The following is a 26,205-nucleotide window of genomic DNA, read 5'->3' on the forward strand; positions in this document are numbered from 1 at the left end:
GGGTCTGAATACTTATGTAAATAAACTTGTTTTCACTTTGTCATTATGGCGTATTGTGTGTAGATTGAGGATTTTTTGAAACATTTAATCCATTTTCGAATAAGGTTGTAACATAATAAAATGTGGGAAAATGGAAGGGGTCTGAATACTTTCCAAATGCACTGATTATATTATAAAAGTGGTCATTTTCTTATGTCTCCGTGATTGTTTAACATAAGTATAAAAGTATCTTACCCTAACTCATTCACTACAGCATATCGACTGAAAACATCGTATTCATTATATTGTTAGAGCATGGGAAAGAGGTTATGTTAAGATATGTCAGGAGCACTTCATAAAAGCTCATACATGCTTATAAGAAATTGTAAGGCATTATATTTTATGTCCTGGATTAACTGAATGGATATGGACTTGCCCCGAATTTGGTCAGTCAGCAGAGCCAATATATTTTACAACTTCTCCTTCATCAGTAGAAGCCCTCATGTCTAGATTGGGAAAATACAAATGAGGAGCCTACACCACTAGAGTGCAGTAGAGTGATGTAGTTGTGTCCTCCTCCCAGAGCGCTAAGAACCTTGGCGTGATCCTGGACAACACCCTGTCGTTCTCAACTAACATCAAGGCGGTGGCCCGTTCCTGTAGGTTCATGCTCTACAACATCCGCAGAGTACGACCCTGCCTCACACAGGAAGCGGCGCAGGTCCTAATCCAGGCACTTGTCATCTCCCGTCTGGATTACTGCAACTCGCTGTTGGCTGGGCTCCCTGCCTGTGCCATTAAACCCCTACAACTCATCCAGAACGCCGCAGCCCGTCTGGTGTTCAACCTTCCCAAGTTCTCTCACGTCACCCCGCTCCTCCGCTCTCTCCACTGGCTTCCAGTTGAAGCTCGCATCCGCTACAAGACCATGGTGCTTGCCTACGGAGCTGTGAGGGGAACGGCACCGCAGTACCTCCAGGCTCTGATCAGGCCCTACACCCAAACAAGGGCACTGCGTTCATCCACCTCTGGCCTGCTCGCCTCCCTACCACTGAGGAAGTACAGTTCCCGCTCAGCCCAGTCAAAACTCTTCGCTGCTCTGGCCCCCCAATGGTGGAACAAACTTCCTCACGACGCCAGGACAGCGGAGTCAATCACCACCTTCCGGAGACACCTGAAACCCCACCTCTTTAAGGAATACCTAGGATAGGATAAAGTAATCCTTCTCACCCCCCCTTAAATGATTTAGATGCACTATTGTGAAGTGGCTGTTCCACTGGATGTCATAAGGTGAATTCACCAATTTGTAAGTCGCTCTGGATAAGAGCGTCTGCCAAATGACTTAAATGTAATGTAATGTAATGTAATGTAGTTTGGATGTGAAATTTAAGAATCATGCCAAGCCATTAGCATAGGGGTCAATTGCATTTTATTTCAATAAATTCAGAAAGTAAACTGAACTTATAATTCCAGTTATCATTTTTTCCATTGCCACACACCAACAGTATTTCTGGAAGTTCTCATTTGTTCATGTAGAATAACAGTCTAAATCATTTTTAAAGTATATACATCAGAAGTTATATTAAACCTGTAAAACTCATATTTTGACTGTGAAGACAACTTGACCAATGCAAATGTATGTATTTCCCTATAAAAAGATAAACTATTGCGTGCTTGCGTACATCTGGTGTGTTTGTGTGTGTGTGTCTGTACATATGTCTCAGGGGTTGTAAGGGTGAAATTAGGTGAAAGGAGCTCCACCTTCACAGCAAACAAAGCCTCTCCTCCTTCCCACTCTCTCTCTCTTACTCCCTTCCTTGCTAACTTTTCTTCCCTCCCTCCTTTCCCTCGGCTCTTATCTGTCCTGCCAGGATGTGTATGTCTGAGTGCTGTATCCTGCAGTGCCTTTGGCAGTAGTGACAGTTAGGGAAGTTAGTAACAACTACTACAGTAAAGGAGTACAGCACATTAGTTGCTGTTGGAGAGACACCACACGGATCAAGCCTTATAGTCTGGGAAGACCACGAACAGAGTAGGACTTCTGAGGATATCCTTCCTTCCCATCTATAGAAGCTGGACTGAGGAGGGACTCCACCTGTAACGTTGTGATTGGGATAAAGTGAAGGCTCTAACCTGGGTGTGCGCCATAACGGTGAAACTGGATGAACACAGGTGAGCTCGAAAAGAGAGAAATAAGAGAAGGGAAGTGTAAATGAATAATAGTTAATGTTGAGAGCATATCATGGAGAGAGCGAGAAAGTATTTAGTCAGGTTCATTATGAGATGCTTAGGGTGATACCGGTACATGCTTAAGACAGGTCTTACAATGTATTATAATTGCATCATATTCCATCTGCAGACTAGTTAACTGTTTTTTGTTCATTTTAGGTGTAGATCAGCTTTAATATTGCAGATTGTAGCTTCCATTATAATTTCTCCCATATATTGTTTTGTAAATATACACTACCAGTCAGTTTGGACACATCGACTAATTCAAGGGTTTTTCTTTATTTGTACTATTTTCTACATTGTAGAATAATAGTGAAGAAAACATTAGGGGCATGACTCCTCTGGTTACAGTCAAGATGAATGTTTGATTTAACATTACAGGGTAAGATTTATAAGATTAGTGAGATTTAGAGTTAGGTTTATCAGAAGATCCCTGGGTATGGGCGTACAGTAATGAAATCATATTCACTCACTCACTCACTCACTCACTCACTCACTCACTCACTCACTCACTCACTCACTCACTCACTCACACGCACGTACGTACGTACGGACGTACAGTACAGTACCAGTCAAACGTTTGGACACATACTCATTCAGGGGATTTTCTTTCTACAGAATAATAGTGAAGTCATCAAAACTATGAAATAACACATATGGAAGCATGTAGTAACCAAAAAAGTGTTGGTGAAGTACTGTATATACATTTTTACAAATATATTTTTCTTTATTATGTTACCATAACCCTACCACCCCTCCCCTAATTGGAGTAAACTGATGGACAACAACACTTCGACTTCTACTTCCAGCTTATACATACTAAATACATTTTACGGACACAACTATTGTAAAATACATCATGTATTTTTTAGTTTTTAATCCCATCCTTCAGATACCTTCAACCTATTCAATCTATCTCTGAAGACCATTCAGTTATGTTTTTGCAACATATTTTTAAATGTGCTGTTTCTGAAGTTCTGAACCTATATACATTTTACGGACCCAGTATATTTGTCATTAATTATATTGTTGTTTTTAGTCCCATCCTTCAGCTAGACTCAACCCCTCCCATCTAAACTCAGCAAAAAAACTCTGTGTTTATTTTCAGCAAACTTAACATGTGTAAATATTTGTAAGAACATAACAAGATTCAACAACTGAGACATAAACTGAACAAGTTCCACAGACATGTGACTAACAGAAATTGAATAATGTGTCCCTGAACAAAAGGGGGACAAAGGCGGGACTGAGACAGGTAGGGGCGGGACTGAGACAGGTAGGGGCGGGACTGAGACAGGTAATGGCGGACTGAAAGTCGTTATGTAGATCACCTCAAGATGAAAACGTAATAGTCAAAATCGGCAAGTTAGACTAAATATTAGCACTACACAATCGGGTGGGTGATAAACTTCAATCTGGATAATAACACAAAACTAATCTTAAGACTAGAGAAATTTATCGACGAATATTACAAAAACAAGCAACACCCAAACATGACGGAGAGTAAGACAGGGGAACCGATTTCAAAACGAAAACGTGACTCTTCTACAGACACAGACAATTTTATATTTTCACCACCGGGAATGGTAAAGTTCGAAACCGATCTGTTAAAATCAATAAATGACAAACTGGGTATACTTGAATTAGTCAGTAAGGATATAAAAGAGTTGAAGGCAAGCCTCGAGATGAGTGATGAAAAAGCTGCGACATTGGAGAAGGAAACACAAGCTAAAAGGGACAGTCAATAAGATTGAAATCGAGAAAAAAAGGAGAACACCGTTCTGAGAGAAGCCTTACTTGACATACAGACTAGATCCATGAGAGATAATCTGGTACTTACAGGTATCCAAGAGAAAGAAGGAGAAGTTCCTGAATCTGTAGTTAGAGAGTTCCTCCTTACAGCTCTTCAGAGTACACGCGAAGCTATCGTCAAAATCCAACTCGAACGTGTACTCCGCTTCGGACCGAGAGGGGTATGAACGCCCAATCGTTGCCAAATTTGCTAAATTTAAAGATAAAATAATTGTTAAGAGCCTGGGTAAAAGACTTGCTGGGACCAAAATTGGCATGAATAACCAGTTCCTGAAGGAAATTGCAGAACAGCGTAAAGTTCTGCATCCAATTTAAAACATTTAAAAAATAGATTAAAAGGGAAACGAGTAGCTCTCGTTGTCGATAAACTATATATTGATAACCAGTTTTTCAGAGACACACAAAGACTACTCCATGGCAATTAAAAAAATTACAAAGTTCTTATAGACAAGGAAAATAATGAAACACAATTCTAGCCCGGTTACGGATTGTAATAATACAATAAAAAGATAGCTTTTCTATATATCTTCAAATATAACTAATTGGAACACAAAAGCACTAATTCAACATAGTAAAAACTCAATAAACAGAAGGCACAGTATGTGTGGATGGTGTGGTGTGTGTTCTTTGATGTTTGGGAAAGTGTGGCATTGAGTGAGAAAGGAAATGGTTGCATATCCCAGAACCAATGTATTGCTGTGAGCGGGGGTGTGAGAGAGTTTTCAATGTTGTTCAGATAATGGATATACTTTTTATAATGAATTATACATCTTATTTATTTATGTATTTATTGTCCTATCATGGTGGAAGAATGTTTTAAAATAAATTATATATTTAATTTTTTATTGTCCAATCATGGGGAACTACATTTTAAAATAAATTATATACTGTATCTAATTTATGCCAGGAAATGCCTGGAATATTTGGATTTTGGGGAATCTCATAAAATGGCTTAAAGTTATGTATTGTAATCCTAGCTGTAAAATAATAAATCATGGCAACATCTCAGAAAGTTTAAAACTATCTAGAGGGGTAAACCAAGGTTGTCCTCTGTCGGCATATCTATTTATTATTGTCATCAAAATGTAGCTGATAAAATTAGATCAAAAAATAGTATTAAGAGATTAGAAATACGTGGTTTAAAAACTAAGGTGTCATTGTACGATGATGATTCATGTTTTCTTTTAAAACCACAACTATAATCTCTCCACAGCCTCATAAGGATATAGATACTTTTGCTATCCTCTCTGGATTAAAACTAAATTATAATAAGTGTACTATATTACGTATTGGATTACAAAAAATGCAAATTTTACATTACCGTGTAGTTTACCAATTAAATGGTCTGATGGAGATGTGGTCATACTCAGTATACAAAACAAAAAAGAAAGAAATGATCTCACTCCAATGCACTTTTATAGAAAGTTAGCAAAAATAAATAAGGAAAAAAATAGCTGACTATTTGTGGGAAAATCACCCTGATTAACTCTTTAGTTATATCACATTTGACCTATTTGCTTATGGTTTTGCCTACACCTAGTGAAGATCCCATGGCACTTATTGTAAGAGGAGGGGTGTTAACCCCGGTGTCCTGGCTAAATTCCCAATCTGTCGCTCAAACCATCACGGTCACCTAATAATCCCCAGTTTATGATTGGCTCATTCATCCCCCACCTCTCCCCTATAACTATTCCCCAGGTCGTTGCTGTAAATGAGAACGTGCTCTCATTCAACTTACCTGGTAAAATAATGGATAAATAAAAAAGTGTTATTGTTTATTAGTTTACTCCAGAAGGGTGGTAGGGTTTTGCTGTGAATAAAAAAGGTATGTTCTAAAAAAGGTATGTCTATATAGGTATGTGCACGTATATATGTGTATATGTATGCATATGTGTATGTAAATAAATATATGGGGGCTTGGAAATGATGAAGACAATTACATTGATGGAAGCTACAATCTTTTCGCAATATTAAGCTGATCCACACCTTAAAAAAAGATAAAAAGAGGGGGGGGGGGTCAAAATCTAAAATAACAGTCCGTATCTGGTGTGGCCACCAGCTGCATTAAGTACTGCAGTGAATCTCCTCTTCATGGACTGCACCAGATTTGCCAGTTCTTCCACCATGGCACCTGTGACTTCCCGGACATTTCTGGGGGGAATGGCCCTAGCCCTCACCCCCCGATCCAACAGGTCCCAGACGTGCTCAATGGGATTGAGATCCGGGCTATTCGCTGGCCATGGCAGAACACTGACATTCCTGTCTTGCAGGAAATCACGCACAGAACAAGCAGTATGGCTGGTGGCATTGTCATGTCAGGAGGGTCATGTCAGGATGAGCCTGCAGGAAGTGTACCACATGAGGGAGGAGGATGTCTTCCCTGTAATGCACAGCGTTGAGATTGCCGACAATGACAACAAGCTCTGTCCTATGATGGTGTGACACAGCGCCCCAGACCATGACGGACCCTGCACCTCCAAATCGATCCCGCTCCAGAGCACAGGCCTCGGTGTAACACTCATTCCTTTGATGATAAACGCGAATCTGACCATCACCCCTTGTGAGACAAAACCACGACTCGTCAGTGAAGAGCACATTTTGCCAGTCCTGTCTGGTCCAGCAACAGTGGGTTTGTGCCCATAGGCGACGTTGTTGCCGGTGATGTCTGGTGAGGACCTGCCTTACAACAGGCCTGCAAGCCCTCAGTCCAGCCTCTCTCAGCCTATTGCGGACAGTCTGAGCACTGATGGAGGGATTGTGCATTCCTGGTGTAACTCGGGCAGTTGTTGTTGCCATTCTGTACCTGTCCCTCAGGTGTGATGTTCGGATGTACCGATCACGTGCAGGTGTTACACGTGGTCTGCCACTACGAGGACGATCAGCTGTCCATCCTGGCTCCTTGTATCGCTGTCTTAGGGGTCTCACAGTACGGACATTGCAATTTATTGCCCTGGCCACATCTGCAGTCCTCATGTCTCCTTGCAGCATGCCTATGGCACTTTCACGCAGATGGGCAGGGACCCCGGGCATCTTTCTTTTGGTGTTTTTCAGAGTCAGTACAAAGGCCTCTTTAGTGTCCTAAGTTTTCTTAACTGTGACCTTAATTGCCTACCGTCTGTAGCCTATTAGTGTCTTAATGACCGTTCCACAGGTGCATGTTCAGTAATTGTAACAATACAGAGGCGGATGCAAGATGCAAGCAACAATGGTTTAATGAATGTAGTTCCCAGAAGCAACATGACAGACAGACTGTACTCAGACGGAATCCGACCCAGGGACTCGGGCGCCTCTTCCGATGATAACGTGCTGAGAAAACCAGGGGAGTGTGTCCAGATGAGTAGGAAGGAGCACAGCAGATAATCCACACAAGAGAAGAGCACGGACACACGACACAACCTCAGGGAAGAAACAACGATCTGACAACAAGAAACACTAGTAACAGAACATATAAAGGGAAGATAAGTGGTTCCAGCTGGCGCAGGCAATCAGGCCGAGATTGGGAACCACGCCCACACAAACACGGAGAGAGAGAGAGAGAGAGAAAGGGAGGCAGTGGATTCATGAACCGTGACAATACCCCCCCCCCTAGGAACGCCTCTTGGCGTTCCCAGGCGAATTTAACGGTCGATTGAAATCATCGATAAGGGAGTGATCCAGAATGTCCCTAGCAGGTACCCAACTTCTCTCCTCCGGGCCGTAACCCTCCCAGTCCACCAGGTACTGGAATCCGCGTCCCCTCCTTCTAGAGTCCAAAATACGATTGACAGAAAAGGTGGTTTCCCCATCAACAAGTCGTGGCGGCGGGGGAACCGGGACCGGCGGGTTAATGCGTGCCTGAAACACAGGTTTTATTTTAGACACATGAAAGGTAGGATGAATTCTCCTATACGCCGGAGGAAGCTTGAGCCGAACCGCCACCGGACTAATGATCCTGGTGACTTTGAACGGGCCGATAAATTTGGGGGCAAGCTTGTTCGAAACGGATCGGAGTGGAATGTTCTTAGTAGAAAGCCACACTCTTTGGCCAACGACGTATACCGGAGGCTTCGACCGGTGGCGATCGGCCTTAGCCTTGGTGCGCGCCCCCACCCGGAGAAGAGTCTCACGGGCTCTGCTCCATGCGTGACGGCACCTCTGGATGAAAGCGTGAGCGGAGGGAACAGTGACCTCGGACTCCGTACTGGGAAAGATAGGTGGCTGGTAACCTAAACTACACTCAAACGGAGAGAGACCCGTGGCTGCCACTGGCAACGAATTGTGAGCGTACTCAACCATAGAGAGTTGTTGACTCCAGGAAGAGGGATTCTTAGAAACCAAACATCGCAACACTCTCTCCAAATCTTGGTTGGCCCTCTCCGTTTGACCGTTGCTCTGGGGATGAAACCCTGAAGACAGGCTGACACTCGCTCCCAGTAACCTACAAAACTCTTGCCAAAACTTGGACACAAATTGGGGCCCCGGTCAGAAACTACGTCCATCGGCAGGCCATGTAAGCGAAAGACGTGATCCACGACAGTTACCGCTGTCTCCTTGGCAGATGGTAATTTAGGCAAGGGAATAAAATGAGCCGCCTTCGAGAACCGGTCCACCACGGTCAAAACAACCGTCTTGCCCTGGGAAGGCGGGAGGCCGGTAACAAAATCTAGCGCGATGTGGGACCAGGGTCTCGAAGGGACCGACAGCGGTTGGAGTAACCCATCTGGGGGTCGATTAGAAGTCTTCCCAGTGGCACAAACCGAGCAAGCCAAGACAAAACTGTGAATGTCACGAGCCATCAGTGGCCACCAAAAGCGTTGCTTAACCAAAAAGCTAGTGCGGCTGACTCCTGGATGACACGCTACGTTGGAGCAGTGCCCCCACCGAATAACATCGGACCGACACCCCTCCGGCACAAACAACCGATTAGGCGGGCAACCGGGCGGAGGCGTTACCCCTTCTAAGGCCGTTTGGACCCTCGATTCAACCTCCCATGTGAGTGTGGAGACCACTAGGGTCCCGGGTAGGATGCACTCGGGAGTGGATGGGCGTTCGGAATGGTCAAAAATGCGAGAAAGGGAATCGGGTTTGACATTCTTGGAACCCGGGCGATACGAGAGAGAGAAGTCAAAACGTCCAAAAAAAGAGTGCCCACCGCGCCTGCCTGGAGTTGAGTCGCTTGGCGGTTCTGATATATTCCAAATTCTTGTGATCGGTCCAAACTATAAAAGGTACCCCCGAACCCTCTAACCAATGGCGCCACTCCTCCAGTGCTAACTTCACTGCCAACAACTCTCTGTTGCCAATGTCGTAGTTGCGTTCCGCAGGTGATAACCGATGGGAAAGGAACGCGCAAGGGTGCATCTTGTCGTCAGAAGAGGAACGTTGGGAAAGTACCGCACCTACCCCCACCTCTGAAGCGTCCACCTCCACCACGAACTGACGCGAGGGATCGGGAGCTATGAGGATGGGAGCCGAAACAAAGCGGCTCTTGAGTTTGGCGAATGCAGCCTCGGCTGTATCGGACCACCTGAACGTCACTCTGGGGGAGGTTAAGGCGGTAAGAGGAGCGACTATCTGGCTAAAGTTGCGAACGAAACGCCGGTAGAAATTGGCGAATCCCAGAAACCTCTGTAGGGCCTTACGGGAATCTGGGCTTGGCCAATCCACCACAGCCTTAACCTTGTCAGGATCCATGCGAATACCTTCAGTCGAGACGATGTAACCTAGGAATGGAACGGATTGTGCATGAAAAATGCATTTCTCCGCCTTGACAAAAAGTCCATTCTCCAACAACCTCTGAAGCACTCGTCTGACGTGCTGAACGTGTTCCTGGAGAGAAGAAGAAAAAATCAGTATGTCATCCAGGTAAACATATATGAACTGATCAATCTTATCTCTCAGCACGTCATTGACGAGTGCCTGGAAAACCGCTGGGGAGTTGGATAGCCCAAAAGGCATGACCAAATATTCAAAGTGCCCTCTGGGGGTGTTAAACGCGGTCTTCCATTCGTCCCCCTCCCTTATGCGAACCAAATGATATGCATTACGTAAATCCAACTTAGTGAACACGGATGCTCCCTGTAACCTTTCAAAGGCTGAGGACATCAACGGTAAGGGATAGGTATTCTTCACTGTGATGTTATTCAACCCACGGTAATCAATGCAAGGACGCAGAGATCCGTCCTTCTTCCCCACAAAGAAGAACCCCGCCCCCGCTGGAGAAGAGGAAGGATGAATAAATCCAGATGCCAGAGAACCAGAGATGTATCTCTCCATAGCCTCCCTCTCAGGAACAGAGAGTGAATATAACTTGCCTTTAGGCGGAGACTCACCTGGCAATAATTCTATTGCACAGTCATAGGGACGATGCGGAGGAAGAGAAGCAGCACGGGACTTACTGAACACCTCCTTCAGGTCGAGGTATTCAACGGGCACGTTAGACAAATCCACTGCCTCCTCTAGAAACACAGAATCAGACACAGACGAACAAGCAGACACTAAACAGGACTCAAGACACTTGTTACTCCACATGGATATAGAGTTATGACCCCAGTCAACTCTGGGGTTGTGTTGGGTGAGCCAAGGGTGGCCGAGAACTAATGGTGCAAGGGGTGAGTCCATGAGTAGGAATGATAGTGTCTCAGTGTGATTGCCAGAAGTGATGAGTGTGGTTCAGTGGTGTGAGAAATGTTGGGGAGTTCTTGACCATTGAGAGCGTTGACGGATATCTTGTGCGTGAGTGAGGTGATAGGGATCTGGAGTTTGTGAGCGAGCTTGAAGTCCATGAAATTACCCTCTGCTCCTGAGTCCAGTAAGACTTGGGTGTCGTGCGTGTGGGTGGCCCATCTTAGTCTTACCGGGAGGAGAGTAGATGATGAGGTCTTCTCTGTGGTGACACCACCCGATAGTAGCCTCATGTTTACTACCGGGCCTGATCTTTTACCGGGCAGGAGTGGATAAAGTGGCCCGCTCTACCACAGTAGAGACAGAGTCCTTGGGATCTCCGCCTCTCCCTCTCTTCCCGGGAGAGGCGAGCTCTCCCCAGCTGCATGGGTTCGTGAGCGGAGGCTGAACTGGCCGTGTTCCCGCCGCTGGCATGCCAGCCCTCCGTGTCGTTATACGGTCTGTTAGGGCATGCTCGGCGGCCAATACGACTCAGACGAGCGTCGACCCTCAAGGCTAGTTCCACTAGTCCATTTAAACTCCTGGGAAGGTCCAGAACATAAATCTCCTTCTGGATCCGGTCCTCCAGCCCATGCAGGAACATGTCCCACTGCACCTCCTCGTTCCACTGACACTCTGCGGCCAGAGTGCGGAATTGGATGGAGTATTCCGATACTGAATGGTCTCCTTGGCGAAGGTCAGCGAGTAGTCTGGCCGTCTCCCTACCCGCCACGGCCCGATCGAAGACCCTTCTCATCTCCTCGGAGAGTGTCTGGAAAGAGGTGCAGCATGGGTCCTGGTTCGCCCACACCGCCGTTCCCCAGAGAGCCGCTTTGCCTGATAGCAGTGTGAGTACGAATGCTACCTTAGACTGTTCACGGTTGAAGGTCCGTGGCTGCAACGAGAAATGCATGGAACATCTCGTAAGGAAAGCTCTGCAATAGTCAGGATCACCTGAATAACCCTCTGGTGTCGGTAGCCGTGGCTCTAGCTGGGAATCCGGCTCTGGCGGGACTGGTTGAACTGCCGGTGTAGGTGGCGCAGCGGAACCCCTCAGATGTTGCAATTGTTGGGTCAGCTGGGATACCTGCGTCGCAAGGGCTTGTACTGCCCGACCTGTGCTGGAGATGTTCTCCTCTTGTTGATCCATTCTCGTGATACTGCGGGAAAGGAATTCGGTCAGACTCGTTGAACTCGCTGCATCCATGGTCTGGTCAGATCGTTCTGTAACAATACAGAGGCGGATGCAAGATGCAAGCAACGATGGTTTAATGAATGTAGTTCACAGCAGCAACATGACAGACAGACTGTACTCAGACGGAATCCGACCCAGGGACTCGGGCGCCTCTTCCGATGATAACGTGCTGAGAAAACCAGGGAGTGTGTCCAGATGAGTAGGAAGGAGCACAGCAGATAATCCACACAAGAGAAGAGCACGGACACACGACACAACCTCAGGGAAGAAACAACGATCTGACAACAAGAAACACTGGTAACAGAACATATAAAGGGAAGATAAGTGGTTCCAGCTGGCGCAGGCAATCAGGCCGAGATTGGGAACCACGCCCACACAAACACGGGAGAGAGAGAGAGAGAGAGAGAGAGAGAGAGAGAGAGAGAAAGGGAGGCAGTGGATTCATGAACCGTGACAGTAATTGTTTAAGCATGGGAAACAATGTTTAAACCCTTTAAAATGAAGATCTGTGAAGTTATTTGGATTTCTACAAATTATCTTTGGAAGAGAGGGTCATGAAAATGGAAGTTTATTTTATTGCTGAGTTTCCTCTTAAACCCATCCAGGTTTTTCTATTTGCCATATGTTTTTCAATTGTGCTGTGACATTTCACAAAAATTCTGAACCTATCTAATCTTATAGTTTCTACAGATTGTAAATTATTTTTATTAAGTATTATTATATTATTGATGGATTGACTATATTATTGATCGATTAACTACTTTTAATTGACTATATTACTGATCGAATGACTACTTTCAAATAACCCAGCAGTGCTATTTGTAGAGTTAGCTCCAGGTAATGTTGCAATTCTTCAACCCTTCCTGAACCTAGTTAAGTGTTTCCAATGAAAGAAAAGTAAATAGATTAGTCACAGGATAGAGTTGTTCAGGGCCTGAGGCTGGGATTCAGTCAAACCTGCCATATGTTTACTCAGTGTCTACATGTACGAACCACTGTCTGAACACACACCAGCAGCAGCAGTAGCAGTAGTAGTAGTAGGTTTTCTTAGCACCCGATACCAATCTGTGATTCTATTTAAGCATGGGGTAAAAGCAACTGCATTAACACCGTAATGCGGGTTAGATTGAATTGAGCCCTATTACAAGTGCATGATACCATTCTACCCTACATCCGGCCCTGTATACAGTGGAGCCATTGCTGCGAGTCAGAGCCCGAATGGAGTGCTATCTGCATGGCTCATTTCCAACAGTGTGAGGTGAAACATGCAGCCACACCAGTGCCACATAGCAAACCTGACCGGTTTATTTGACTAGATTGTGAATAGACAAATTTGAGGCCTCAGGGTTTTCTTATTACTCAATGTCAGTTGGGGTCCTGTGAAATTAACTCAATTGAGTTAATATGAAAACATCACTTTGTATCAAATAGCACCCTGGTCCATATATATTGCACAGTAATGCACTATATAGGGGATAGTGTGTCATTAGGGACACATGACTGAGATGTTTGAGCTGTATACCTTCAAAAGGTCACTGTCTAGCTACTGAGGCGATTTCCTCTGCGACTGTACACTTATGCAGCTAATGGTGGCATAATCAGGCATAATCGTGTTACTTGCAGACATACAATAATTTGGGATGTAAAGTCATTTAAATTGGACATACAGTGATGGGTACAATTAGGACGTGGCTATTTTGCTGTATGAGTTTCATGTTGTGTGTTTTGATGAGAGGGCATACTGTGCTGAATCCCCTGGTATCTTGCTTGCTCTGCGAGCTTGTTCACACCAATGGAACATGAGGGACTTTATGTGCTCCAGGCAGCCTATTGAGAGACCATGATGAGGAGGGGAGAGGAGCGAGAGGACATCACCACTCTCATCGCCATGACTAACACTGCAGACCACAACTACGGGAGCATGGATACTGGGGTAATCATGAAAAAATATTGTTTGATCATATTTAAACACTCAAAATTATGGAGTGTGTGTGTGTGTGTGTGTGTGTGTGTGTGTGCGCGTGCGTGCGTGTGTGCGTGCGTAGAAAACATTATGTTATGTCAACACCCACCCAGGCTAGTCTCCTGTTATGGTTTTGGGACGTTAATCAGTGACTCTGATTACAAAGACAGGAAGTCAGAGAGCATTAGTCCAACCGCAACAACACTATAACTAAGGGGAGAGTGGATGTTGGTTAGGAACAATCTTAAGTGGGTACATTGATAATAGATCAACAATTCATGTTCACAGATGTCTCAGGTCAGCTCTGGGGACAAAAATGTGTTCAGCGACGGCATCACTCGCATTGGTGAGTATACTGATGGAATGGAATGACGTAAGGATGGCTAAAAAAAAACTATTGGGAAAAACTGGTTGCAATGGTCAGGTTGTACACAGCTTGTGTAAGGACGTTTTCTTAACGTCTTTATCTGGTTGTAATCTTTAATCTGACCTGATAATGACGTATAGTCCTTGTCATGAAAAATATGTGTTTATTTGTCTTTACAGAGACCAGTTGATTGTAATCTGGTGACGCCTTCTTAACCAGTTTTAACTTATAAAAGCAATCAATTACATTATGTGCGAACGTTTGCCCGCAAGGTACATTTCTTCCATTCCTGGTGTCCTTTCCTTTGTCCTCACTGGGTTTAGGGTGAAGTTGGCACTAGACGCTGATCTTAGGTCAGTTTTGCGTTTCCCTACTAGTTAGTCCATGGGCCAGAGGGCCACATTTCACATCTTTGTCCACTTTGGATTATATTTTGGTATGTTTGCAATATATTCGAAGTAGCTAAATGTGTCTCACTGCATGCATTATATGTTATGATACCTATGCGGTTAGTCCGGCGAACAGGATCAGGGTATTAAATGTGGTTTTATATTATCAGGGAACAATCTTCTCTAACTAAGGCAATTTGATATGTTATTAACTTCATAATACAACATATTAAGGTATGAAACAATTGGAATGGGAAGGACCTGCATTGATTTTGCCTGGTCAAAACCAAATAAATAATTGGTGTAACGACCAATAATGGCTTAACATGTGTGTTACAATGAGGACAACCCAAAATGATGGCCCAAGTATGTCATACACACACATATTTAGCTCAATATTACCAGAATAGTGATAAAAATATGCCAAAAATGCTACTTGAATTGCTGAGTTTTGTAGCCATTTCAAATATATGACATTAAAAACACGTAAAATGTTCTAAAAGCGTTCACTGATTTCTAATTATTCCAATGGAATGCAATCTGATTCTGAAATATGTATTGGTTAGTGGCTGCTGAGGGTTGTCAAGAGCATCAGCGATGGTTAAATTGCTAAAAGGCTGGATTTTTTTCTAATCATCAATTGCATAATTTCTATAAAATGTGTCAACCAACCACTGAACTAATGGCTACAAAATAATTAGGTAACATATTTCAATAAATAACAAGGTTAGAGAGTATAAGTTTAAATCATGATGTTCAGGGACAGAAGCAGTGGTGTAAAAAGTACTAAATTGTCATACTTGAGTAAAAGAAAAAGATACCATAATAGAAAATGACTCATGTAAAAGTTACCCAGCAAAATACTACTTGAGTAAAAGTAAAAAAAATATCTGGTTTTGCATTTACTTAAATACAGGGGTGGAAAAAGTACTCAATTGTCATACTTGAGTAAAAGTAAAGTCTGTACATCAAATTCCCATATATTAAGCAAATCAGACAGCACATGCTAAAAACAAATAATTTACAAATGCAGTATTTGCGTTTAGTGAGTCCACCATATCAGAAGAAGTAAGAATTACAACTTGTTATATTGATAGGTGTGTGAATGGAACCATTTTTCTGTACTGCATTCTAAATCTAAAGAGTAGGTGTCAGGGGAAATGTATGGGAGTAAAAAGTACATCTTTTTTTTAGGAGTGAAGTGGAGTAAAAGTAAATATTGTCGAAAATATCAATAATAAAGTACAGATACCCCCAAAAACTACTTAAGTAGTACTTTAAATGATTTTTTATTGAGTACTTTACACCATTGGACAGAAGAGATGAATCACCCATGTTCCTTTTTAGAGATCCTTGTGTTTACTTAAATCGTTGTTGACTTGCTGTGACAACTCAACAAATGACAGAGCACACATGTGCACTATACTATCACAATTCAGCTAAGACCCAGATGCAGACAGTGTCGAAGTAACAAAAGTTTATTACTAGTACAGGGGACGGCAGAGGTCACTAATCCAGATAGGGTGCAAAAGGTCCAGAACAGCAGGCAAGGATCAATAATCCAGTGTGGTGTGGCAAGGTACAGAACGGCAGGCAGGATCAGCGTAGGCAGAATGGTCAACACCCAGGAAACCAAGAACTGACAGGCGCAAAGGGAAACCGCTGGTAGGTCTCACAAAACAAAACGAACTGGCAACAGACAAACCGAGAACACAGGTATAAATACACTGGGGATAATGGGGAAGATTGGCGACACCTGGAAGGGGGTGGAGACAAGCACAAAGACAGGTGAAACAGATCAGGGTGTGACACTATACAAAAGACTATTACAGGTGGCAATTATACAAATAATATGCTACCAGCTGATATCCTCTGACTGTTATTTGTCACCTGAGTCATGTGACTGTAGTATTTATTTATGTCACGCGACAAATGGCAGTGTAAACAATATTTTGGTACAATTGTTGATGGAATAACCATCAACTGTATGCAGTTGTTGACAGAATAACAATATGTTGTGTGCTCACTACGCCCACTGAGACTTGGAAAAGTTTTATTAGGCTACAGATCTAATCATTTATTTAGAACTTCACATGGTGGTGAGAGTGCACAGTGATGAGCTTGATGCTAATTTCCTGTAAATATTGTATTCTGGTGAGGTGATGATCAGTGCGTGGCTGCCGTTTTTATAGACAAATAAAAATGACCTCGCTCATATCCATAACATCATCATGTACCCTCTAGACTGTATCTGTGAGCTGTTGGATAGAGCACATGTGCAAAGAGCATAATGGCCACAATTACTGTTTGTTGCAACACTTTTTGTGGCAAAACTATCAACAGAGTTAAATATGGGATGGAAACACATAGACCTTCTGTTTTTCATTCGGTAAATAAAAATTCATACAACAAAGTGCTTTTCATGTGCACTACGTCATTATGAACAGCTTTGCATTCGCAACAAGCCAGCTTGATGTAAACACACCACTGTGTAGAATGTGCATATTTTTGTGTGAAAATATTAATATACTTGCTTGAAAATCTTTCAACAAATGGATTGAATGTTTGCTGAGCCGAGCCTAAGCCCTATTGGTAATTACACTGCTAATTGTACACTGCAAGAAGGGGTGTATGAACAGTATGCACATGTTTATATGAAGTATATACCTGGGTCCCACAGAATTTGTGTTTAATTTAAAAGGAGAATTTGGCTGTGTTGAAGGATGGTGCTTCAGAGAAAGATGCTGAGCAGAGCCCATGGAGAATATATGTTTACTGAGCAGAGCCTAAGCCTTATTGGTAATTACAAAAACATTTTATATATCTGCACATGTTAATACCACACCTGGGTCCCACAGACTTTGTGTTAGTTTGGGAGGAGAGTTTAGCTGTGTTGAAGGATTACACATTAGAGAAAGACAAGTCAAGTCACGCCACCCAAGACTCACACAGGAAGTGGAGGGAAGACTTCCTGTCCGGACTTCAAGCAGCAGGCATCGACCAGGAGATGGTGAGCGAGGGCTAAGGGACAGGGTCGTTTACATTTACTAGAGCCCTGAGTTTTGTGCCCAGACTAGGAAACACTCTGAGCCCTAGTTATAGCCTATAACCAGGGCCCAGAGTTATTCCTGATCAGGTCATGTAGTCTGGAAAAACTTCTGCCTCAATAAATGACACATCACCCATGATAAACAACTGCTCCCATACCAGTCATGGTTCCTATGTGAGCTGCACACTCCAGGATTCACCTGGAAAGAGAAAGACATTATCAATATTTACACAGCTTCCATAGAGCTTGTCTTCCAAGTCATTTACTTAGCCCTTTCTACTGGGTGCTTGAATCAACAAGCTACCACATATAATATTGGTGCATAATACCATATCATTGTATTATGCCAACAATGTAAAAAATGTGAAACTTTTGTATTTTTTATTACATTATAATAGTTTTATTGTCCAGCATCAATGGAAATAAAGCATTGCTGTATCCAATTTATAAACATGCATAGTCAGTGATTTCTGTTTTCCTGTTTGCCTCTCCGCCAGCGGGAAGTTCTTCAAGCTAAGAAGAAAATCTCATATGTGCTCCTGAGTGCCCCCTGGAGTGTCCTTTGCTACTACGCTGAGGAGATCAGTCTCCGGGTCCCTCTGCAGGTCAGTTAGTCAGTTGACTCAGTTCTTATGTTTCTACTCTCCTGTCTAATGTCAAGAGATGTAGACCTTTGGTATTAGGGTCAATTCAGCTTTCAATTCAGTCAATTCACAAAGTGAATATAAATGAAATGAATCAATTGAAAAAAATGCACATATAAATGTTGAGTTCATTAACTGAATTTCAATTCACTATTCAACCCTTATTCTGGAGAACTACGGATATCCTTTATACCTAGTAGCTCTCCAGGAGGAAGGTTGGCCACACCTGCTTTCGGATGCTTAATCTCACATGTTCATAAAATTAATCAAATGAGACACAAGTAGATCATGGTGCTGCATATTCCTCAGATGGTAACCACACCAAACTTCAACTGGTCAGAGAGGATGCTAGAGAAGATAAAAATCCCAAACCTCATGAGCCAAGACGTGCCCAGCATGCCCCCAGACTATTACACCTGCCAGTTTCGCACCAACAAACTGGAAAGGTATGTTAAAATCCTGAATGATTTGCTTAGCAGCTGCTGTCAGTCAAACCACACTAAATTCTTTGCATTTCCACAACTAAACATCTTCCTGAAACAGTTAAACAATATGACCCATGTAGATTTTCCCAGCAAGACACTAGTCCAGTTTTAAAACCAGTTTACTTACTGGTTTTGTACAAAGAAAACACATTCTATAAAGTGTTATTCCCTAAGGCCGTGCTGTTTTCCCTGAAGGTGAAAAGGCATGATGTGTACATTCAGGTTTAATGGTGTCAAATATATGGTAAATAAAACACCGTGTTGGGTTGGAGTTGCAGGTGTTGCTACAGAGAGGTGGAATCTAGGCAACAGACAAGTATATACAATCTTTAACTTCAAACTATGCCATATACTGTACATACTATGTATGACCACCTGGCTGTGTCTACAGGTTTCTGGGCAGTGAGAATAAGGAGACGTTCTTCAAGACTACCCAAAGACACCAAGTAGTGAGTTTGCCATTTCAACTTGATTCTTCAAATTGGATCAGTATCTTGCAGTTAAGAGAGTCACCAATACGGTATTTCAAGGAAACACAGCGGTGCAGATTCTGTCACACAAATGTAGATCTATCTACTCTTCAGGTAACTCTCTATCTGAGCTCAGGGTTGAGTTCATTAAGGCAGGCAACGGAAACCGTCTCAAAGCATTTTGGAATTGAAAACGAAATTTGACAATTATTGTTAGTCCCTCCCTGTTTCCGTCCATTTTCTTCCATTTGGTGCCCAGTGAACACTACCCTGATTTACTAGTCAGATCCTTCTAGGTTTAAACAGTCATTATTCCTATTTAAAAAATATATTTAGGAGTGTTTTTTACACTTTATTGAGACATAATGCATATCAGATGTAGATAAAATGGCAGGTGTAAGAAACAGTGGGAAGGGTGGACTCAGAGATAGAACACCGGTCTCCGGTGCGTTACCACTCAACCATGGCTCCATTTGGATGACTGTCTGGTAGATTAATGCAGGGAAATGTGATTGTAAAACCACCACACGAACGAAGAGGTCATAATGAACACGTGATATTTTTGACACTACAGTAGTAGAATAATAGACTTCCTCACTTTGACAGTACAACACATTCCTTTGTCTGACCTAGCTGTATGAGATTTTAGCACGGACGCCTTATGGGGCATTAAAAAGAGGAGAAGTGGGAATCGAAAGGCTGCTCAGCGAGAATGCCTTCTCTGCTGCATACCCCCTGCATGAGGTTAGTGTCCATATGTTATGTATCTATAATGTATGTTATGTATGTTATGTATGTTATGTATGTATGTATGTATGTATGTATGTATGTATGTTATGTATGTATGTATGTATGTATGTATGTATGTATGTATGTATGTATGTATGTATGTATGTATGTATGCATGTATAGTTGAAGTCGAAAGTTTACGTACACTTAGGTTGGAGTCATTAAAACTAGTTTTTCAACCACTCCACAAATTTCTTGTTAACAAACTATAGTTTTGAAAAGTCCGGTAGGACATCTACTTTGTGGATGACGCACGTCATTTTTCCAACAATTGTTTACAGACAGATTATTTCACTTATAATTCACGGTATCACAATTCCAGTGGATCAGAAGTTTACTTACACTAAGTTGACTGTGCCTTTGAAAAGCTTAGAAAACCCGAGAAAATTATGTCATGGCTTTAGAATATTCTGATAGGCTAATTAACATCATTTGAGTAATTTAGAGGTGTACCAGTGGAATCATTTCAAGGCCTACCTTCAAACTCAGTGCCTCTTTGCTTGACATGAGAAAATCAAAATAAATCAGCCAAGACCTCAGAAAAACAATTGTAGACCTCCACAAGTCTGGTTCATCTTTGCAAGCAATTTCCAAATACCTGTAGGTACCAGAATAATCTGTACAAATAATAGTACGCAAGTATAAACACCATGGGACCACACAGTCGTCATACTGCTCAGGAGTGAGACACGTTCTGTCTCCTAGAGATGAATGTACTTTGGTGCGAAAAGTGTGAATCAATCCCAGAACAACAGCAAATAACCTTGTGAAGATGCTGGAGGAAACAGGTGCAAAAGTATCTATAGCTACAGTAAAACAAATCCTATATCGACATAACCTGAAAGGCCGCTCAGCAAGGAGAGGCCACTGCTCCAAAACCACGATAAAAAGCCAGACTGCTGTTTGCAATTGCACATGGGGACAAAGATCGTACTTTTTGGAGAAATGTCCTCTGGTCTGATGAAACAAAAATAGAACTGTTTGGCCATAATGACCGTTGTTATGTTAGGAGGAAAAAGGTGGAGGCTTGTAAGCCAAAGAACACATCCCAACTGTGAAGCAAATGGGTGGCAGCATCATGTTGTGGAGGTGCTTTGCTGCAGGAGGGACTGGTGCACGTCACAAAATAGATGGCATCATGAGGGTCGAAGATTATGTGGATATATTGAAGCAACATCTCAAGACATCAGTCAGGAAGTTAAAGCTTGGTCGCAACTAGGTCTTCCAAATGGACAATGACCCCAAGCATACTTCCAAAGTTGTGGCAAAATGGCTTAAGGACAACAAAGTCAAGGTGTTGGAGTGGCCATCACAAAGCCCAGACCTCAATCCTATAGAACATTTGTGGGCAGAACTGACAAAGTGTGTGCGAGCAAGGAGGCCTACAAACCTGAGTCAGTTATACCAGCTCTGTCAGGAGGAATGGGCCAAAATTCACCCAATTTATCATGGAAAATGTGTGGAAGGCTACCCGAAACTTTTGACCCAATTGAAAACAAAAATTAGGCAATGCTACCAAATACTAATTGACTGTATGTAAACTTCTGACCCACTGGGAATGTGATGAAAGAACAAAAAGCTGAAATAAATCATTCTTGCTACTATTATTCTGACATTTCACATTCTTAAAATTAAGTGTTGATCCTAACTGACCTAAGACAGGGAATTTTTACTAGGATTAAATGTCAGTAATTGTGAAAAACTGAGTTTAAAAGTATTTGGCTAAGTTGTATGTAAACTTCTGACGTTTGTTTGTTTGTTTGTTTGTTTGTTTGTTTGTTTGTATGTATGTATGTATGTATGTATGTATGTATGTATGTATGTATGTATGTATGTATGTATGTATGTATGTATGTATGTATGTATGTATGTATGTGTGTATGTATGTATGTATGTATGTATGTGTGTGTGTGTGTGTGTGTGTGTATGTATGTACGATGACAGCTTTGTTCACTCTTGGCATTCTCTCAACCAGCTTCATGAGGTAGCCACCTGGAATGCATTTCAATTAACTTTTAAGAAAGGCACACCTGTTACTTTGTGGAATTTCTTTCCTTTTTAATGCGTTTGGGCCAATCAGTTGTGTTTTTGGCAAGGTAGGGGTGGTATACAGAAGATTATGGCAAGAAAACTCAAATAAGCAAAGAGGAACGATATCTTTGTTCCGAACAAGTCTCTCGTTATTCTCTATTCTAAGAGCAAACAGTTCTTGGGACGAGAACACAGAAGACTATCGGTTAGTTCGACACGTTGAGACAGTTGTGTTTGATTAAGAAAATGTAACAAGGTTGGGCTATATATGGCAAGGTCCAACTCAGAATCATTAGGCTCTCACTCTATTAGTTTTTGTGTGGGTATCGTGACCAGCTCCCTTATCAATAAGTTATTTTAATAAAGTTAATAATCTGATTAGTGATTGACCTTGTCCCTCCTCATTATTGATTAAAATATCCATTACAACCCCCACAACATCACACCTCCTCCTCCATGCTTCACAGTGTGTGTCACAAAGACACAGTGATTGGAACCAAAGGACAGATTTCCACCGGTCTAATGTCCATTGCTCATGTTTCTTGGCCCAAGCAAGTGTCTTCTTATTATTGATGTCCTTTAGTAGTGGTTTCCTTGCAACAAATCATGAAAGCCTGATTCACACACCCTGATCATCTGAGGTTGAGATGTGTCTGTTACTTGAACTCTGTGAAGCATTTTTTTGAGCTGCAATTTCTGAGGCTGGTAACTCTGATGAACGTATCCTCTGCAGCAGAGGTAACTCTGGGTATTCCTTTCCTGTGTTGGTCCTCATGACTGCCAGTTTCATCATAGCGCTTAATGGTTTTTGCAACTGCACTTGAAGAAACTTTCAAAGTTCTAGACGTTTTCCGGATTAACTGACCTTCATGTCTTAAAGTAATGATGGACTGTAGCTTCTTTTATTTGAGCTGTCCTTGCCATAGCTGTTCTTGCCATAATATGGACTTGGTCTTTTATCAAATAGTGCGATCTTCTGTATACCATCCCTACCTTGTCACAACACAGTTGATTGGCTCAAACGCATTAAAGGAAAGAAATTCCACAAATTTACTTTTAACAAAGTCACACCTGTTAATTGAAAAGCATTCCAGGTGATTACCTCATGAAGCTGGTGTGTGCAAAGCTGTCCTCAAGGCAAAGGGTGTCTAAAATCTAAAATATTTGTTTAATTTGTTTTATTGTTTACTACATGATTCCATATGTGTTATTTCATAGTTTTGATGACTTCACTATTATTCTGTAGAAAGAAAATCCCCTGAATGAGTATGTGTGTCCAAACGTTTGACTGGTACTGTACTGTACGTACGTACGTACGTACGTACGTACGTGTGTGTGTGTGTGTATGTGTGTGTGTGTGTGTGTGTGAGTGAGTGAGTGAGTGAGTGAGTGAGTGAGTGAGTGAGTGAATATGATTTCATTACTGTACGCCCATACCCAGGGATCTTCTGATAAACCTAACTCTAAATCTCACTAATCTTATAAATCTTACCCTGTAATGTTAAATCAAACATTAATCTTGACTGTAACCAGAGGAGTCATGCCCCTAATGTTTTTGAGGGGGCTCTGATGACCAAAATCTGTCCTTTGATTATATCTGCATAAAATAAATTGTAACTTGTAATTGTATCCAATGAATATCCTTCGGTAACACTGTATTTGAAATTCATGTCATAATATTGTCCTAAACGGGACATAAATGTTGTGATGTCACTGAATGTCAAGCCACAATGGGCATGGTACCTTTGACCGTAAGCCCAAAACCTGAATAGTTATCCACCGTCTGACTCTGTCTTTACGATGTTCCTGCAGGGTCCATTTGAGATGCCAGAGGGGGAGGCGGTGGACTCTCAGTCCTTGAGCATGAGGCAGATCCTCCACCAGTATTGGGCTCGCTGGGCCAGCTGGAAGAATTACCAGCCTCTGGACCACATCCGAGAGTACTATGGAGAGAAGATAGCACTGTACTTTGCCTGGCTAGGTAAGCATTGGCACTGGCAGTGTTTTGTTGGCTTGAAGTACAGAGTCTGGCTTTTGGAGGAGTACTCGTCTTAGAAGCAGGTTAGCATTTATTCGGATGACTCATGTACTGGAAGCAGCTCTGCAGAGTGGTCATTAGCAGGCACAGCCACAAAGTCATAAAATCATATTTGAATCCTAACTATAAACCTAATTAAAATAATAATGATTTAAACATACATTTAATAATAATTCAAACATACATTTAAACAAACATAGAAACGTACCTGCAGTGAAGCCGCTCAACATTTACATTACATTCAGTAATCTAAGAGACTCCCATCCAGAGTAACCCACAGGAATAACCAGGGTCAAATGCCCTGCCCATGGGTACATCGACAGATCTCCCATCAAGTCAAAATGGAGATCCGAACCAGCAACCTATCGGCCACCGGCCCAAGCTCCCAACCGCCAGGCCACCAACCATCCAAGATCTTCCCACAGGTCCCCCGAGAGCTGCCCCTCAACCATCTGAGACCTATCTCTGCTGGCCACCCACTTCGGATATATACGCACCATTTATATTTAAACTATGCTGTCATGTTTAGCATACAATTTGAATCGAACTAATCGAATAGAATCCACAGATTGCGAGTTGAAGAAAAATACTTTTACAAAGAGTAGTAATATTTTAATATTTGACTGAACAGGTCTCTCCAGGTCTCCCAACAATGCTATTTCTAGGGTCAATTTTAGATTCATGTTTTGCTTTTTCAGCCATTACTGAACCTGAGACCAGAAACAAGCTACATGAGGGCAATACCAGAACAAATAATATTGATTCTGAATCCTCACCACAGAATCGGCAGAGTTGCGATAATTGTATGTCCAAATATTCAACATCTTGCGTCGTTTTATATATCATGTGCCATGGTATCGGTACATGGAAAATCTCTTCCCAGATATTTTGCCATCTGTATGGCACAGCTGTCAACATCCTGGTCCTCAAATTAAATTGATATACATTCCTATTTATGCTATTTTTGTTCCTCCACAGTTTTGATCTTTTATATTGGGCAGACAGACCAGTTCCTTAGCTCCACACGCTGCCACCTGCCTCCTCCATTTTTGGGGTAATGCTGTAGTCAACCCTAGCCTTAATTACACTGCTAACCTTAATGCCTAACGCTAACACCAAAAAGCAAATTTAGGTTTCTATGAATTTTTACAGTATAGCCAATTTTGAATTTGCATATCTAGGGGATTTCGCTCAGTTCTGCCACCAGGACAAGACGCATCCCAATAAACGTCAACCTGCTTCTTAGAATATAATAGTAACAATGAACAAGCTCCTTGGCAAGAATATCATCAAAAGACTTACATCACATCAAATAATATACATCACATCACTTCTTTTGCTTACTCTCTCTCTCTCTTACCTCCATGTAGGGTTCTACACAGGCTGGCTGCTCCCAGCAGCTGTGGTCGGAACACTGGTCTTTCTGTTTGGGATCTGGCTGATGGTCACTGATGCGCCAGCGTGAGTATGACAGAGGACGACTTCAACCAAGCATGTCACTCCTCTTCTTAAGCCTCGCCCACCATAATCCGTGTTGAGGGTTCCACCGGGGTTGTGAACATTCTGTGTTTGTTTCCACACCTAAACACGTGTAAGAACTAATAGTTGAACTCTGCTCAGGTGTGGGTTCAAACAGGGTTTCACTGTAGCCAACTATATCACCAAAGGTCATTCTCTGAATGTCTATCCTCTGTCCCATAGGCGGGAGATCTGTGAGAGCAAGGATGAGTTTGTCATGTGTCCTCTGTGCAAAATCTGCTCCTACTGGAACCTATCCAGCATCTGTACAACCTTCAAGGTGTGTGTGTGTGTGTGTGTGTGTGTGTGTGTGTGTGTGTGTGTGTGTGTTCACATGCATGTGTGATGGCATGATTCATTGTACTTACTGTATGTGTTTTAGTGTACAGTGTCCTCAGAAATTATTCACACCCCTTGAGTTTTTCTACATTTTGTTGTGTTAAAGCCTGAATTTAAAATTGATTAAATTGAGATATTTTTTCACTGGCTTACACACAATACCCCATAATGCCAAAGTGGAATTATGTTTTTAGAAATGAATAACAAATTAAAAGCTGACATGTCTTGAATTACTTATCTTGAGTCAATAAGTATTCAACACCTTT

The 26,205-nt window shown here is 42.4% G+C and overlaps 1 protein-coding gene across 1 annotated transcript in view; it reads left to right on the forward strand.

Annotated features, from left to right (window-relative positions):
* The first annotated feature begins 1,839 nt into the window (after nt 1–1,839).
* ano7 (anoctamin 7) overlaps nt 1,840–26,205 on the forward strand; it is a 58,375-nt gene continuing 34,009 nt past the window's right edge. Inside the window, exons 1-11 of the mRNA XM_064984160.1 lie at nt 1,840–2,151; nt 13,680–13,790; nt 14,109–14,166; nt 17,435–17,586; nt 18,123–18,230; nt 18,579–18,715; nt 19,146–19,203; nt 19,858–19,968; nt 23,857–24,025; nt 25,453–25,543; nt 25,784–25,880. Coding sequence (XP_064840232.1) covers nt 13,698–13,790; nt 14,109–14,166; nt 17,435–17,586; nt 18,123–18,230; nt 18,579–18,715; nt 19,146–19,203; nt 19,858–19,968; nt 23,857–24,025; nt 25,453–25,543; nt 25,784–25,880 — 1,074 coding nt within the window. The 5' untranslated portion in view covers nt 1,840–2,151; nt 13,680–13,697. The remainder of the gene's footprint in view (nt 2,152–13,679; nt 13,791–14,108; nt 14,167–17,434; nt 17,587–18,122; nt 18,231–18,578; nt 18,716–19,145; nt 19,204–19,857; nt 19,969–23,856; nt 24,026–25,452; nt 25,544–25,783; nt 25,881–26,205) is intronic.

This window comes from Oncorhynchus masou, chromosome 13, assembly GCF_036934945.1.
Source record: "Oncorhynchus masou masou isolate Uvic2021 chromosome 13, UVic_Omas_1.1, whole genome shotgun sequence".
Lineage (NCBI taxonomy): Eukaryota > Metazoa > Chordata > Actinopteri > Salmoniformes > Salmonidae > Oncorhynchus > Oncorhynchus masou.